This window comes from Carassius carassius, chromosome 19 (genome assembly GCF_963082965.1).
Source record: "Carassius carassius chromosome 19, fCarCar2.1, whole genome shotgun sequence".
Classification (NCBI taxonomy): Eukaryota; Metazoa; Chordata; class Actinopteri; order Cypriniformes; family Cyprinidae; genus Carassius; species Carassius carassius.
Window position 1 is genome coordinate 18730715 of NC_081773.1, and position 16007 is coordinate 18746721.

Sequence of the window (16007 nt, forward strand, 5' to 3'; positions counted from 1 at the left end):
TTTATAGTTTCATTCAACAAATATGCATTAAATTGATAAAACTTGTATCACCATTTTTACAAAATATTTTGCAGCAAAACTGCTTTCAACATTTACAATAATACATGATTTGTGAGCAGCACATCAGCATATTAGAATGATTTCTGAAGGATCATGTGACACTGAAGACTCTAATAATGCTTGCTGAGAATTCAATTCTCCATCACTGGAATACATTACATTTTAAAAGGTTTAAAAATAGAAAACAATTATTTTAAATTGTATAATTAATTCACCATATTACTGTATTTTTTATCAAATATATGCAGTCTTGGCGACCATAAGAGACTTAAGAGCACTAAAGCACTAAGATATTCCACTCCAAAATGAAACTTTTGTCATTAATCACTTACCCCCATGTCGTTCCAAACCTGTAAAAGCTTTGTTCGTCTTCGCCATCAGTGTTCCAACCACAAGCCTCCCGGTTTTCATCCAAAATATCTTAAATTGTGTTCCGAAGACGGATAAAGCTTTTACGGGTTTGGAATGACATGGGGGTAAGTGATTAATGACAAAATTTTCATTTTGGGGTGGAGTATCCCTTTAACCCACTTTTTGAGGAATACACATATTTTAGATCTTAAAGGGATAGTTCACCCCAAAAATGTATTTTTTATGTTTATCCGCTGACCCATAGGGCATCCAAGATGTAGGTGACTTTGTTCTTTTTAACTAAAACCGTTGCAGTCTATCTCTCTTATAATATAAGTGAATGGGAATCATGGCTAAAACAGACACAAACAAAACCAAATTAAACACTGTGGCTCGTGACGATACACTGTGTAAAGACAAAAAAAATATCGGTCTGTGTAAGAAACGGAACAGTATTTGTATCGTTTTTGTTTTTTTTTACCTCTGATTCACACAAAGTCCAAACTGTTAGAACTCTCCTGAGCGCGTTCTCAGCAGCAGGCGCATGAGGATGCTGCTTCTTCTTCTTCTTGCTTTATCTTGCTTTTAAAAGTTATAGACTTCATCTGCTTGCCCTGGGGGTATGCAGATAGACATCCAATTTTCACTTTTGTGTGAACTATCCCTTAAACTACTTCTTCAAAATGTTGTTATTTTATATCATGTTACCACATGGTGGCAGCAGCCAGCTTATGTACACGCTGTTGCCTCAGTTAATTTCTTAGGATGCTGAATAAGATCAGTTGATAATATTGTAATTCTTTATACTACAGGGTATATGAATAAATCTCTCTCTCTCGCTCTCTCAGTTCCATGTCACCATTCAGTATTGAGAGCATTCGACGGCCACAGCCCGCTGAATCTCCAGACTCCAAGAAAAGACGCATCCACAGGTGTGATTTTGCAGGGTGTAATAAAGTTTATACCAAGAGCTCCCATTTAAAGGCACACCGGAGGACACACACAGGTTTGTCAACACCCAAATATATTCTGTACACCTTATTTTACTATTACTTTATTTGAATTTGGAGTATTGTTTCTGGTTTAAGGAACCGTTCACCCCAAAATAAAATTTGCTGACACACTCAGGTTATCCAAGGTTATGCAGATAAATTTGTTTCTTTAAAGAAATGTTGCTCAGCAATGAATGAGTACCCTCAGAATTAGAGTCCATGACTCAAATCTATTAATTAATGTCTTGTGAAGCAAAAAGATTAATTTTTGACATATTTGTAATATTTAGAATATAATATAATTAGAATGGCCAATTTTTCATTTTTGGGTAAACGGTTCCTTCATCTATTCTTTTAAAAATTTCCTTAATACTTCCAAAATTACAGTGGTGTTTATTTCTGCTAAAGTATGGTCCGTCATCTCCACCAGGTGAGAAGCCATACAAGTGCACCTGGGACGGCTGCACATGGAAGTTTGCCCGCTCAGACGAGTTGACACGGCATTACCGTAAACACACAGGGGTCAAACCCTTTAAGTGCGGGGACTGCGACCGAAGCTTTTCCCGCTCAGACCATCTGGCCCTGCACCGTCGCAGACACATGCTGGTTTGAAGCCACCCACTCACTCACTCGCACACACGGGAGAGCTGGATCTCCCCCAAAAATGTTCAGCTGGGCTGGACACAGAAATGGCCATCCCTGCCCCTGAGAGTGAGGATAAAACAGCAAGCCAAGGAGGAGTAAGATGCTTTCCCCACATTTGCAGAGCTAAACGGGGTCCATTCAGGAAGGGAGGAGTCCTGAAACATTTGGAGTCCAGTATGTTGATTGTCTCATGTCTGGTCAAAGGATTATTTCACTCGGACAAACGGTTTGTTTTTTTATTTTTCCTTTCTTAATCATCCGTGTGGTCTGTTTAAATATGGATGCTTCTCACTCAACATCTACAATGTAAAACGCAGAGTGGAATGGCTTTTTGTGTTGTTCTGACAGATGCAAAAGGGGAGCGTGACCGTGAATTGGTGTGCTTGCACAATTTTTTACATTTACCTTTTTGCGGAACAAGAGCCAGAAGTATCTGAGAAAGGATTACGTGGATCTTCTAATGATGAAGACTTTGGGCCAGTGATTCCAGAGGTTTCCAAGGTTGCCATTTACATGTTAACACACCAGTGATTGAGTTTACACAACAAAAAGTTCATTTTGGGTCATAATATCTTCTGTTCCTCACAGCTGTTGATTTTAAACTAAATTGATTGAATTCGATTAACAGACAAAGTATAGGTGGGCTTCTGCTGTCTACTCTCCACATTTGTCTTAATTTCATCTCATTGAGTCACTAATTAGGACAATATGTGTAAATATGGATAATGAGGGTCTACTCAGACAGGTAACTCGAGACAAAAGAGCAATATACTTATTCCGAGCACCACAGGGGTGAGCTGGCAGGGTCCTCACCCATATACATGGTCAAAACTTTGGCTTTCTACCAGTGCGTTTGGTTTTCTATCATTCAGATACCTCTACTATTTATAGTGGATTTGTGGCTGAGGTATAGTCTTTCACAACTTTCTAGAATATTATGCTGAGGAAATTTCTTGAATGTCCTCTGTTTTCTTCTCTTGTGAGGTTGCTCTTGAGCCTGATGTCAGTTATGGTCAGTACAACAGCACTGTTCAATGGTTTGTTCTTCACTTTGTATTTATGAAGCTTCTTTGAAAACATCACTGTATCCATTTGCTAATTATTTTGACAACACTTCAGTTAGTTAATGCATTTGGTACCACCGAACTAACAATGTTCATTGCCATTTAGACGTTTGGGGTCAGTAAGGATTTTAATGTTTTTGAAAAGTCTTTTATGTTCACCAGGGCTGCATTTATTAGATCAAAATTATGAATCAATATTACAATTCAAAATGTGTTTTCTAATTTAAATAATCATATATTTACATATAATATACATATTAATATAAAATGGCATTTATTCTTATTCCAGTCTACAGAGTCACATGATCCTTTAGTGCTCAAGAAACATTTTCTATTAACAGTTGTGCTTAATATTATATTATATTTGTGGAAATCATGATACAGTTTGTTTCAGGATTCTTTAATGATTAGAAAGTGATTGATTTGAAATAGAAATCTTTTGTAACATTATAAATAACTGTCAAATTTGATCAGTTTAATGGCTCCTATCTGAAAAAAGTTTATTATTAAATATATTATTAAGAAAAAGAAAAAAAATATGACCCCACATTTTATAATGTACAAGCATTTTTAATCTAAGTAAATGGTAAATTATAAATATAGTATATTTCTATTCATGATATATTACACTATTCACCATACAGTAATGTTAGTTAACCCTTGACATGTTTAAATGTACAGTATGCTGTTGGTGTACAGTATAGAAATTAACAGTAACCCAGTTAAATTAGTGCTGTTAAAGTATTGTTCACGGTTAGGTCATGATACCTAATGCATTAATAATGTTAATGAATCCAACTTTATCTTGAAGTGTTACCAAAGTACCAATTAAAAAAAAAAATCCACCCAGATATATTTTAGCATCATCCTAGCGTCCCAGCAATTGAACAATCTCCAAAATCACCAGTAGAGGGCAGCCAGTGAGCTGGATTACAAAGGTATCCCTGATACGCTCTCTTAGTGTTTTTCTTCTCTCTCTCTCTCTCTCTCGCTCTCTCTCTCTCTCTTTAAATGCATTCTAATGTTGGAGATGTTAGAAAGTGATTCAAATATTTACTGAGCCATATCTGTTGATATTAGAATCTGTTCTAATGTTTATCTATCCATCCATCCATCCATCCATCCATCCATCCATCTATTTCTGTCTGTCTGTTTGTTGTTATAGCATTCTACGAGGGATTTCTTAACTTAAACCTATATATAGACACACTACACTAAGAAAAAGCAATATGCCGTACTTGTGTGAATACACCTAATTTATTTCCATACAGTACCCAGACAAATTCACTGTTCTGTATGTTCCACGCTGTGCCGTTCACATTAAGATAAAGGTTTTTTTTTTTTTTTTTTTTTTTTTACAGTTTTTCTGTCGCTTTGGTGCACTTTTTTTTATATTTTCAAAAAAGTATGTGCATTTCTCAAAACAATTCGTACAAACAGCACCACACAATGGATTACCTGCAAAAACCTGTAACTTAAAATCTTTAGTTCATCTCTCAAAAGTAAGTATTTATGTCAATGAACATACCAGTGCTGTCAGAATGAAAAGCCCTTGTGTCATTGTCCACAAACAAGATGGTCAAAATGCTTAGTCATGTTGTCAATATAACAGTGCACTTTGTTAGTATTACCTGATGTAAACTATGGCAACAGTTTGGATGACAGTTACTGTAATGGACCGTAGATATTAATTTCAAAAGTACAAATTTACACATTATGTTGGATGTTGATTGAAGGAGACTCGATAGAGTTCCCAGTTACACTTTTACTAGTGGTCTGACCAAAAAAAAAAAAAAAAAAAAAAAAAAAAACCCACACATTACAATGTCATTGTAATACAGAAAAGGAAAAAGAAATATGGCAACGAAGATGAAAATAAGAAAATCCATTGTCAGATTCTGTAACTTTTGTGTTGCTGCTGTCTACGTATACGATACATCCTTTCCAACTGAAGATTCACGAGATGAACCTTTTGAGCTATTTCATAGAAATGGTATATCATTCGTTGATCAAGTAGTTTTGAGAATTTCAATCCTGATTTGAGAAATGCACCAAAGCGACTGAGAAAAACTGTAAAGGAGCGCTATCAAAGTCTTCTGTCCCTGTGATCCACATGCACTTTCAAGTGGCCACAGAAAGCCTTGTGACCGCTTTTCAGATGATTAGATATACTAGAACTTACATTGACTTTACGGTCTGCCTGTGCATGCAGGGGTGATCAAACATGCTGACGAAATCTACAATCAGTCACAGTGGCTGGGGCATGTAGGGACTTTTTGTCACCAGCAAAAGGAAACAAAAGTCAAATGCTGTGAAAGGAAACGTATCAATAGAAACATTCATTACTTAGTAACCGTTTGTCCATTAGAGATAACCAATCTATTTCTAACATTGTTTGTTTGTTTATTCTGAAGTATTATGATGCACCATGTTTTATGTTCCTCACTATGTATTTGTGTACACACGTGTGTATCCTGTTGTATATGGGCTTGAACATAACATGAGCACCTTGTTTTGATGAAGTATGGAAGTAATTATTTTAAGATAGACATGACATTAATCTCCAATGTATCATATCATCATATTCTGTATTTTGAAGCGTGTCTGTAATGTGAGGCACTTCATCTGCATATGACTATTTTCTGTACAAAAAAAAAAAAAAAAATTAAGATGTTGTAATATATGTGAAAGTGAAAAGATATTGCTCAGTTTTACAGGCTGTAAATACCTATTAAAACAGGGCTTTTTTAATACAAGGGATTATTATCTTTATACGTAATATGCAGATTTGTCAGAGACATTCATTCAGCTAAAATAAAAGAAAAAATATTAAACTGTTCAATGTTTGAGAGAAATGAAGGCTTGTCATCTTAAAGGGATATTTCAGCCAAAAAACAAAAACAAAATCTGTCATCGTTTATTCACCTTCATGTCATCTCAAACCTGTATGACTTTTTTTTTTCTTCTGAGAAACACAAAAGAAGATATTTTGAAGAATTTCATTTCTAAACAATTGCTGTTGTGTTCTACAGAAGAAAGAAATTCAGGTTTGGAACTAAATGACAGAATTTTCAATTTTTGACTGAACTGTCCCTGTGAATGCACATGTAAGGCCGGTTTAAGTGAAACCGGTAGCAGTTGCATGCAGTTTTTATGAGCAATTAAATCAAATGTTCAGCTCATTACAGTATTCAGGCAGTGCCGCCTCATTTTTAGCAATTTTAATGTTTTTATACCAACTCTAAAAATGTGAATAAAGCAAAAACATCCCAAATGAAATGAGCGTTTCCAAAACAGTATTCAAGAGTCATGACGAGCAACCGGTAAGATACCAGTAAGATTTAATTTTTTCAAAACTTAATGTTTTACTCAATTCTGCATTACTTTCCCTCCCCTTTGGCATTCTTATGTTTTTTGTGGCATAATTTTGTAAAGGTAAACAGGGTCAAAGTTATGCAATAATGATGAGTGCCTAAAGTATTAAGATTTTCACCATTTCCCTGGTTTAATAACCACACACAAAGATCTGTTCCTTTGAAATGCACTGAGCCTCATGAACCATTTTGAAGCTGTAAATATCCCGGTTGGTGTTTCTAGAGCATTCTTTATCTGTCTCCTATGGAAGCTGCATAAGATTTATATGGTATTACTCTCCTAAGGACACATTTGCTTAATTAACAGGACTCTGGTTTACCTCTAACTTTATAAAATCGTGTGAACTTCTCATGCATCCTCAGTTATGGAAATCGCAGGAAATATTTGGAATGTTAAGACACTGGTGGTACTGCATAATTCCTCCGTGAACAGCATTTCCCCCCTTGAGTCTCTGTAAAATATTGCCTTAGTTTATGTATTTACTTTACTTTCTTTGGAATCAAGTATTTACTCAATGGCCTTTGTTTCTTGTTTTGCTGATATTCTGTAATTATCTTTCTTGTATTTATGTATAGGGTGCGTATTGTAAATATATTCAGAGCTTTCCCCACTTTTTTGGTTTTACTGTAAAGTTGTGATATTTCACCCTGCTACACTTCAAAGGGATTCCCTTCCCATTGGATCCTGCTGCAGGTTGTCACATCCCAGTCGTTTCAGAGGTTGCAAGTGTTTCAGCTTTATTTTGCTTCTACAGAAGTTGTCTAAATATTATGTGCTTTGGATATTCTCTGTGTTTTCTTTTCTTTTTTTCAGAAGATTGAGCTGTGAATTGAAATTGAGGTTACACATTATACTTGTTTGATAATCTAATCGGAGGCATGGAAGTTAATAAACTTGCATTTTGTATGGAACATAAACGCATGTATTTTGTTTGCCCCGTGGATTCCCATGAGAATTTTTAATGGGTTTTATCATATTTTGGATTTGAGTAACAAAACATTATGCTAGTTCTTATAAGTAACACATTAAATAATAATTGACAGCTCTAGAAATACACTATCATTCAAAAGTTTATTGTATTTATTATTGTTATTATTTTTTTTATTAAATATTTATAAAGAAGTTAATCCTTTACAGCATTTAGCCAGAACATATTACATTGATCCAAAATGACATTACAGGCATTTATAATGTTACAAAATATTTCAAATAAATGATGTTCTTTTGAACTTTGTATTATAAGAATCCTGAAACAAAAATGTATTGTGGTTTTCACAGAAATGTTAAGCAGCACAACTTTTTTCAGCATCGATAATAGAAAGAAATGTTTCTTGAGCACCGAATAATTTCTGATTAAGACACGAGACTAGTTACGGCTGATAAAAATTCATTTTTTTGAGTCGTATGAAACATTTCCACTGATATTGCTTTCAGTGTGATAAGTTGATAGTTTTCCATTAAGGGTACATGCAACATCACAGCGATCCTATAGTAAATGGCATTCACTAAAGAGGATCACAGCTGAGCTACTGTTTGATCCATACTCTCATCTGCAAAGATCATCTAAATGTCAGGTCAAATAGTGAATTAAACTATTGTTCCTTTCCATGAAAGAAAATAAATGAGTTCCCTATTGACACAGGGCTTTTAAAAAAACATGAAGGCATCGACTTCACGATAACAATCTTCCTCAGAGACAAAGCATCTGGGCTGATTCCAGGCATGTTTAACAAGTGTTATATAACACAGAATCTTACTAGCTGACAATCACTAATAATCAAATAGCATCACTCTGTTTGGCCAGCGAGTGTTTACTTTGAGGCGCAATGTGACATGTGCTGATTTAGCATGCAGCTAACATGCTAACCTCTGCTGAAAAGAGTCCAGACAAATAAAACTCACACCATACGCTGGACAATACATCATCAAAAGTGGTAACTGACTTGTATTTTATTTCAAAATTGTACCTTTACTTGATAAATACTAAAAAACCTCCACCATTCCATCTTAGTTTTTGTTAGCATACATACTTCTGAAGTTCTGTGATAACTCCACGTATAATCCTGGAGAGGTTTCTTTAACATTACAACAACATACAGTCTGTTCACTTGGCGTTTTTGGTGTTTTTGTTCCTGTGTGGGCCTAACCGTAAATTATTTCTGGACAATTACATCAGAATATAGTTCTAAACTCATTTAAAAAGTGAATTGTTCATGTTCATAAATGGTCGCTTATGTAAGAACCCATTCAGAAAATAATATACACCCTAGTGATGAAAAGAATGCATTGTGAAAATGTCAGGTTATTTTCATGACTGAGGCCCTTCTACTGTTACTCAGTGATTTGTATACAGGCGAGATAATTACAGTATCAATTTAATTGGGTGTTACCACTCAATACCATCAACTTTTAACTCTTGTGTTTTCATATCTGACAGCTCGTATTAGCAACTGTAACCACACCTCAATTTATTCACCTAATCACATGTGAGCCAGGATGACTGGACACTCCAGTTTAACCTGACAGACTAAGATTTTAAAGACCTGCCTCCATATTATGTGTAATAACAGTAATGATGTATGCATTTAACATTAACTGTACTCATCTAAGTGCTGCAAATTAGAGCTATTAATGGGTATTTAACATTTTACACTTGAGCAGTTTGAACCTTTAATTACAGCAATTAGATTTATTCTCTTTCAGTTTTGGTCACCAAATGGAGAACTTCTAGTTAAAAATGTAGAATACAGCTATATGTTCTTGCTTTCTCTCTCTCTCTCTCTCTCTCTAAAACCTATAAACATTGTGGATCCTCGTATTACATAACTTTAGATAAAAACAAACTCCATATGTCCCCAATCTATTTTACTTCTATCTCAGGGACATGATCAGATTGGCATGTATGACGAGTCCCTTCTGTTGCGCATTTGCAATCTCTGAAAAATAAGGTGGAAAACATTTTTATCACTGTAATGGAAAATAAGAGGTTTGATGGGGCCACACATACAGATGTAACACACACCATAAGCCAAACCAACTAATGTAAACAATCAGATGCCACATTGTTCCACATAATGCGGCTGTTTAGAGCACTATTAGTTTGAACAAAGATTTCTAAAACCACTTCCCAGTAGCCCGGTGCTCATTTCATGTAAGCGTTGAGTTACATTTTATAAAATAGAAAAAGAAATAATAATCTTGGCAAAATAAATACACATTATATGTACATTTAAAGCTATCATTTATCCCAAACAAATGCATAGTAAGGAAAATAAACAACTATGGAAGTAATCGATATCCGACCTGTCCTCTTGCCAGGAAAAATACAGCATTTGTACCACTTATTGCGTTTCAGTAAAACACAGGAATTAACATAAAGTAGTTCAATCAATCTTCAGATTGTGCTCTTTCAAACATTTCCCCTACATAAAGCAAATCTTCGTCCAAATCCTCTTCAAAACATATCATAGTTTGGACTTCATCCAACTCTTTGGTGTTCTGAAGCTACATTTAATTTTCTTATTACCCGGCGGCTCCTGCACAAATTTCTGAAGCTCTGTTTCTTATCAAGTGCTGCTTTTAAGAGACATTAATTCATTGTGACTCAGTGTTTGTGGATCACATTCTCATGACTGTTCTGCAGTTTGGTTCTACAACCAAGACCACAGCGCATTTTATGATTTACCTTGTGATACAAGTATGAGTAGCCATTTACAGTAATATTCTGGGTTCAATAAAAGTTAATCTCAGTTGATAGTTGATGAACCTGTGGCATAGTGTTGATTACCATAAAAATGAATTTCAACTTCCAAAATCTGGTTTACAATAGAAGTCAATGCGGCCAATCTTGTAAACGTCAAAATTCTCAATGTTTCAACAGTATAGCCACAAAATCAAACTTGTTTTTGTGTGTTTAACATGATCAACATTATGCCACAAATGAAGTCAATTAATCTTAACTTGTATTCAATTTGGAATATTACTTTAAAGAAGATTAAAACTGCCCACAAGTTCTTGAACGTTGTACATTTTACATGGCACCTCCATTCTACAAGGTAAAAAAGGCACATTAAAAGTAGTTCATGTCATAAATGATGACCTCAATGTATGCAGACAAACAAATAAACAAACAAAAAAAAGAATGTCCCATCTGGCAAATGAGCCAAGTTCTCATCAATTAGCTGGTTTTATGACCACAGGAGCCGCACTGACAGCAGGGTTTGGTCCCATTGTACCTGATGAACTGCCAAAACCCAAGATTAACCAACACACCCAAATCCTAATTAGTATCATCAACAGAGGTCCTGATAGCCCTCCTGCAGCACCGTCAGAACAACGAGAGCCGGCGGTTCTAGTTCTGGTGTCTTTTCATGTGGAGGGCCAGGTGGTCCGATCGGGAGAAGCAACGGCTACATACGGCGCACTGGAAAGGTTTGGCCCCTGTGTGCTTCCTGAAGTGGCGCGTTAGCTCGTCAGAGCGGGCGAATCGCCAGTCGCACCCCTCCCATGAGCACTTGTATGGCTTTTCGCCTGCAACAAAACAGGCCAATACAGGTTGAGGGGAGAACACTACCAAAATTTGATGAGATAAAATGCTGTGTACAGCGTAATAATGGCAAGAAAAGCTGTTTCTGTAGAGTCACACTCAATAACACAAAATAAGACTGACAGTAGTCAACATTTGAAGTGGATCAAAAAAGTTCATCAAAGTTGTCCTAAGACAAGAACGGATTTTGGTTTTAGGTTTTAGGACAACTTTGATGAAAGGTTTTGATCCACTTCAAATGTTGACTACTGGAGTCTGGTTGACAAACAAATGACAAATCTGGTTCTTTTCAGTGAATCAAATAAATGCAACACAAGCACTGTTGTACCTTTAATGACCCTTATGAGCCAGTCCTTTTAATGAATTCATTCAAAATTCAATTATGAATCCTTCACCATATCAGGGACTTCAGTTCATCACTTCAGTTGGAAAAGGTTTTAGTTGTATTTAGAAGGTTCCTTGTGAAATTTTCAAGTTTTTTTTTTAACTGAAAACTTGTGAATTCTGTAATCTCTGGATTTATAACTAACAAATATTTTTTATATTAAATTATATGTTGTTGTCATATGTGACAGCAATACCACACTGAGAATTGTGTGAACAGCTCTGATTTTGTGTGATAACATTCATCAAATGTCTTACCTGTGTGAGTACGTAAATGGGCCTTCAAATGTGAGGACTTGGTGTAGACCTTCTTACATCCTGATGCATAGGAATACAACAAATGTTAATACATACCATAACTTATAAGCTCATATACATTATATAAACATTATTGGGATAGTTTGCCAAAAGCTTAATATTCTGGCTTGGAACAACACAAGGGTGAGGAAATTTCCATTCAGGGGTGAACTACCCTTTGAACTAACATGCTGGCCAGCTCTGACTTGTCCAGCAGCCTCATATACAATGTCAAATGGTTTCACCATTGTGTCCTAAGCCTCTTAGTCAGTCTAAGTCCAACCCAGAGACCGGTAATTGCCTGAGGTTTAGTCATGTCAGTCCGCAATATCTATTCAACAACATTAAATCATCTGAATAGTGACTTAAGCCTGCCCTGCGTCATATGGACTATGTGGAAAAAGCGGTTTACTTTTAAGGCCTTGAATGTTATTTTCCAAATAAAGTGCATACTATAGTCAGAAACTAAAGTGTCTAGATGCTAAATTCAATCTCACCTTGTACATCACAGTGATGTATTCTCCTTTTGTCTAGATCGGGATTGTTTCTGCGGTTGTATTGGGCAGGTGCTGCTTGTGTTTGGCCAGAAAGTGCTGGTCCAGGGGTAAGACCTGCCATTTTAGACGCCATACTGGCAGCATATGATGGAGGTGGAGATAAGTTCTGTATGAGTTCTTTCCTCCTGTCTGGGCTGCCCGGTTCTGAGTTTGGAGGGGAGGGTGGTAGATAGGCTGCCCTCTTCTGAAGGTACTGACCAAACTGGGTAGGTAGTGAATATCCACTGTTGCTCATATTACAATGCGGTCGTTCTGCAATCTGGCCGGGATGTGTGTGAATGCCGTTATATGTTGGCATCGGAGGGCATGTGGCATTGTGGGAATCTGTGCAAGGGTGGCCACCATTGGGCTCGAGCTCCGAATTCAACAGCTGAAAAAGTGGAACATCTGGGAATTCGTGGGACGGCGTCTCATGCTTGACGTAAACATTGCTACCCATTTCCGTAGCTGGGCTGTAGAGGTTTGTGTACTCTGGATGCGTAATGGCGGGTGCAACCGAGCTGTGGCAACTGGAGTAGTTGAAAGACGAATGCATAGGTTCTGTCTTTATCTGTGGCGCCGAAGACCTCACGGGTCTACACATGCCGGTCCGTAGGTAGGTGACGTCCGGTAAAAAAACATTCATGTTTATGCTGTATGGCGTGCCTTGGTCCATCGTGAGGGAACTGTCTTGACAAAACTTCTTATGGTCTGACAACGTGTGAAACTGAGGCGGCACCCATCCATCCATGTTTCTTTTGATCTGAGGAAACAGAAAAATGGGTTTTCATTCACCACAAAAACACACAATACATGAACAGAAACAAGTTTGTTGTTTCAACAATCCTTGAAAATATAGCAAAAATCTAGGTTTAGGTGGTTGGCATGTCCCTACTAGCCAAACGCTGTATCTGTAATCTTGCTGTATTCTACGCAAATATTTCATTATGTTATTGTTTTACCATTGTCTGATTCTTTATTGGGCTTTTTAAAAGCACGAATGTGTACACAACACAGTTTAGGATGGTTGCTCTGTGAAGGTTTTGGGTCTCTGTGTGCATTCTTATGGTGCCATTAGCATGATACTCTACAGTCATTAGTCACATGGTATTTATCACTCAGCTGATTGGTTTAAAACATTGCATACATCCAGTCAAGCAACTGTTATTGACATGGCAACGTTAATGTATAGCTTTCTTCACTTATTATATATAACCCTCTGGCATAAATCATTTAAGCTTTCTAGTAAACAATGCAGAAATTCCTGAGAATTTCAAGACAAGGTTAGAGGAATGCATCATCAATCTGACTGACTTTTTTTGTCCAGTGTGTTCATATGTATATCCACACTCTTAAACTCAAAGATCAACTCAAATGTATTATAATTTCTGCCATTTTCAAGTCAGCTTGTGTGCATCTCTAAATACTCAGGCTTGTTGCTACCTTACACTGAAGAAGGAACCCCCATACAAACTCTCTCTCTCTTTTTTCTGCCATCCATAAATTAGGAAATACTCCATCTGAATTTAGAGCCTACAGCTGCTCTGCTGTTATGGAGTTTTCAGATTAAGGTCAGCGCAGAGTTCGGCACAATTCATCCAGCATGCTTCTTACATACAGTATAATGTACTGGAGAACAGAACACCATTACAAAACATTACTATAAAATAGAAGCTGTTTAGCGATTATATTATGTTTTAGATCAAAAGCATAAACAACACAGGCATTACGGAAAGCTTGCAACCCAGCACTGTTTACCATTGTAACATGCGATTACAGATTCACTTTACCAGAATGTGATTCTTTGATGGAGTGTCATTAAATCCACTGTTATCGTCCTCTCTCAATGCCTCGTTCAGTTCTTAGAGGTGTTTTATTCTAGCCGTGGATCCTGCTCAACAAAGCGTTGCCCATAACCGCATGTCCTCAGCTGAAATAAACTGGAGATCACGTCATTCAATATGCTGCAAATGAGAACGACACAACAGCCAGCCAGAGATGTCAAGCGCTTTACGCGTTTGACAAGAAGACAAATTACGCAACTGCCTCGTTTCAATGCCTCAAAACGGGGCGGGGCTTTGTCACCATACATTTAATAGTTCACCCAAACAGGTTTTCAGGATCTGCAAAGAAAATAAAAAGAAATGAATGAATAAATTAATAAATAAATAATAGTAATAAATTTTTTTTGGAATGCACTGTAATAAAAAAAACAAAAAAAAAAACAAAGCTATTAAAAATATTTGTACTCATAAAACCACAGATGTAACCTGAAGTTTAGCAAAACTGGCCTCTACAGCAACAGTGAAAAAGAGTTTCCAACATACAGACACAAAACACTAAAATAATATAACTGCCACTTAAATAAGGCAGTACCATGAACTAAAATGAAAATAGAATTCAACACTCCAGTTCAGATAAACGTAAGGATCTAGAGGAATATCAGGATATTTTTGGCCTGAAAGCTGGTATACCGTGAAAATAAATAAATAAATAAATAAATGTTAATAAAACCTTATTATAATAATAAAAACTATTTATACTAATTAAAAAAAGTGTAGGCTAATAAAAAAACGATCTATCTATCTATCTATCTATCTATCTATCTATCTATCTATCTATCTATCTATCTATCTATCTATCTATCTATCTATCTATCTATCCATCCATCCATCCATCCATCCATCCATCCATCCATCCATCCATCCATCCATCCATCCATCCATCCATCCATCTATCTATCTATCTATCTATCTATCTATCTATCTATCTATCTATCTATTATTTTTTTTTGTAATTTCAAATAAAGTGAGACTAAATATCTGAAATTGCTTACCAAAATGTTTGTTAAATTAATGGCCTTATCATCTTAACGTTATAAATTATAATGCTGTTTCAACTAACAACGCTTGAAGGTATTCAGTCAAGGTAAGCCAAACAACTAAAACTATTCTGCTGTGTTTGACTGATGAGATCCTTAATTCATGTAAATACAGTATGGAATTCAATGGAATGGGTTAATTCCCATTTATTCCCCTCTCCCTCTCTTTCTCTTTCTCTCTCTCCCTTGGGCCATATGTGCTGGTATGCAAAACTGCTTGACTGCACTGCAGCTGCCTGTGTGGATTGCGTGTTCTATGCCAACATGCTAGGAGAAGTGTTGAAGTAGGCAAAGTTGCTGCCAGGGACAAATATCAGGAATGTTTTGATTAAAATAGCACACGATCATAAACGATCACTTGGAATACCTTAGTAGGCTGATTTGTGATTTTTTTTTATATCACTTATGGAAAATGTAGTTAATAAAACCTATTATGCTGTAAAAAAATGTCCAAAATAAATAAATAAAAAATTTACAGTTACAGGAATTTAAACAGGCTTGTTTGCCTGGCTGAATGATTGTGGCAGGATAATTTCATGCTCTAGTTAAATATGTAGAAAACCCCAATTCTATGCATCAAAAATGTTGCTGATTAGTAAATATGTGCGTGAAAGTTTCATTTTATTATGAAAGGAAAACAATATTCCAATAAGTGAAACATACAGTAGGCCTACAGTATGTGTTAGCATGACAAATGAATTGTGATGTCGAAATAAAGGTCGTTCCCATCATTCATATGTGAAACTGCATTGTACTCTTTAACATAGGTATATTAGGAAAACAAAGACACATGTTGGACAGGTTTAGAGATTCGTTCTAGGGCCGGACAAACCACTGAAATGAACAATGTTACAGAATGATACAGTTTTGTGAAGT

The 16007-nt window shown here is 36.1% G+C and overlaps 2 protein-coding genes across 4 annotated transcripts in view; one reads left to right on the forward strand and one right to left on the reverse strand.

The window, feature by feature from the left end:
- The window catches only part of LOC132095293 (Krueppel-like factor 12), a 47079-nt gene extending 44719 nt beyond the window's left edge, over positions 1-2360 (forward strand). For all 3 annotated transcript variants that reach the window (XM_059500139.1, XM_059500140.1, XM_059500138.1), the window contains exons 5-6: positions 1260-1417; positions 1834-2360. In XM_059500139.1, the coding sequence (XP_059356122.1) occupies positions 1260-1417; positions 1834-2015 (340 nt within the window). In that variant the 3' untranslated portion in view covers positions 2016-2360. The remainder of the gene's footprint in view (positions 1-1259; positions 1418-1833) is intronic.
- Positions 2361-10303: 7943 nt separating this feature from the next.
- Positions 10304-14269, reverse strand: LOC132095300 (Krueppel-like factor 5). Its single transcript, XM_059500152.1, has 4 exons — positions 14041-14269; positions 12212-13013; positions 11676-11735; positions 10304-11017 (listed from the first exon to the last, which is right to left on the reverse strand). Exons 2-4 carry the CDS (start codon positions 12999-13001, stop codon positions 10839-10841), a joined length of 1029 nt encoding a protein of 342 aa, XP_059356135.1. The 5' UTR covers positions 13002-13013; positions 14041-14269; the 3' UTR covers positions 10304-10838.
- Between the last annotated feature and the right edge of the window lie 1738 nt (positions 14270-16007).

Bases quoted from the DNA above. Each gene is read 5' to 3' on its own strand.
- LOC132095300 (XM_059500152.1), bottom strand. From the start codon at position 13,001: ATGGATGGATGGGTGCCGCCTCAGTTTCACACGTTGTCAGACCATAAG. The intron at 11,736-12,211 runs GTGAGATTGAAT...CCTATGCATCAG, and splicing joins ACATCACTGTGATGTACAAG to GATGTAAGAAGGTCTACACC. The intron at 11,018-11,675 runs GTAAGACATTTG...GTTTTGTTGCAG, and splicing joins CCATTTACGTACTCACACAG to GCGAAAAGCCATACAAGTGC.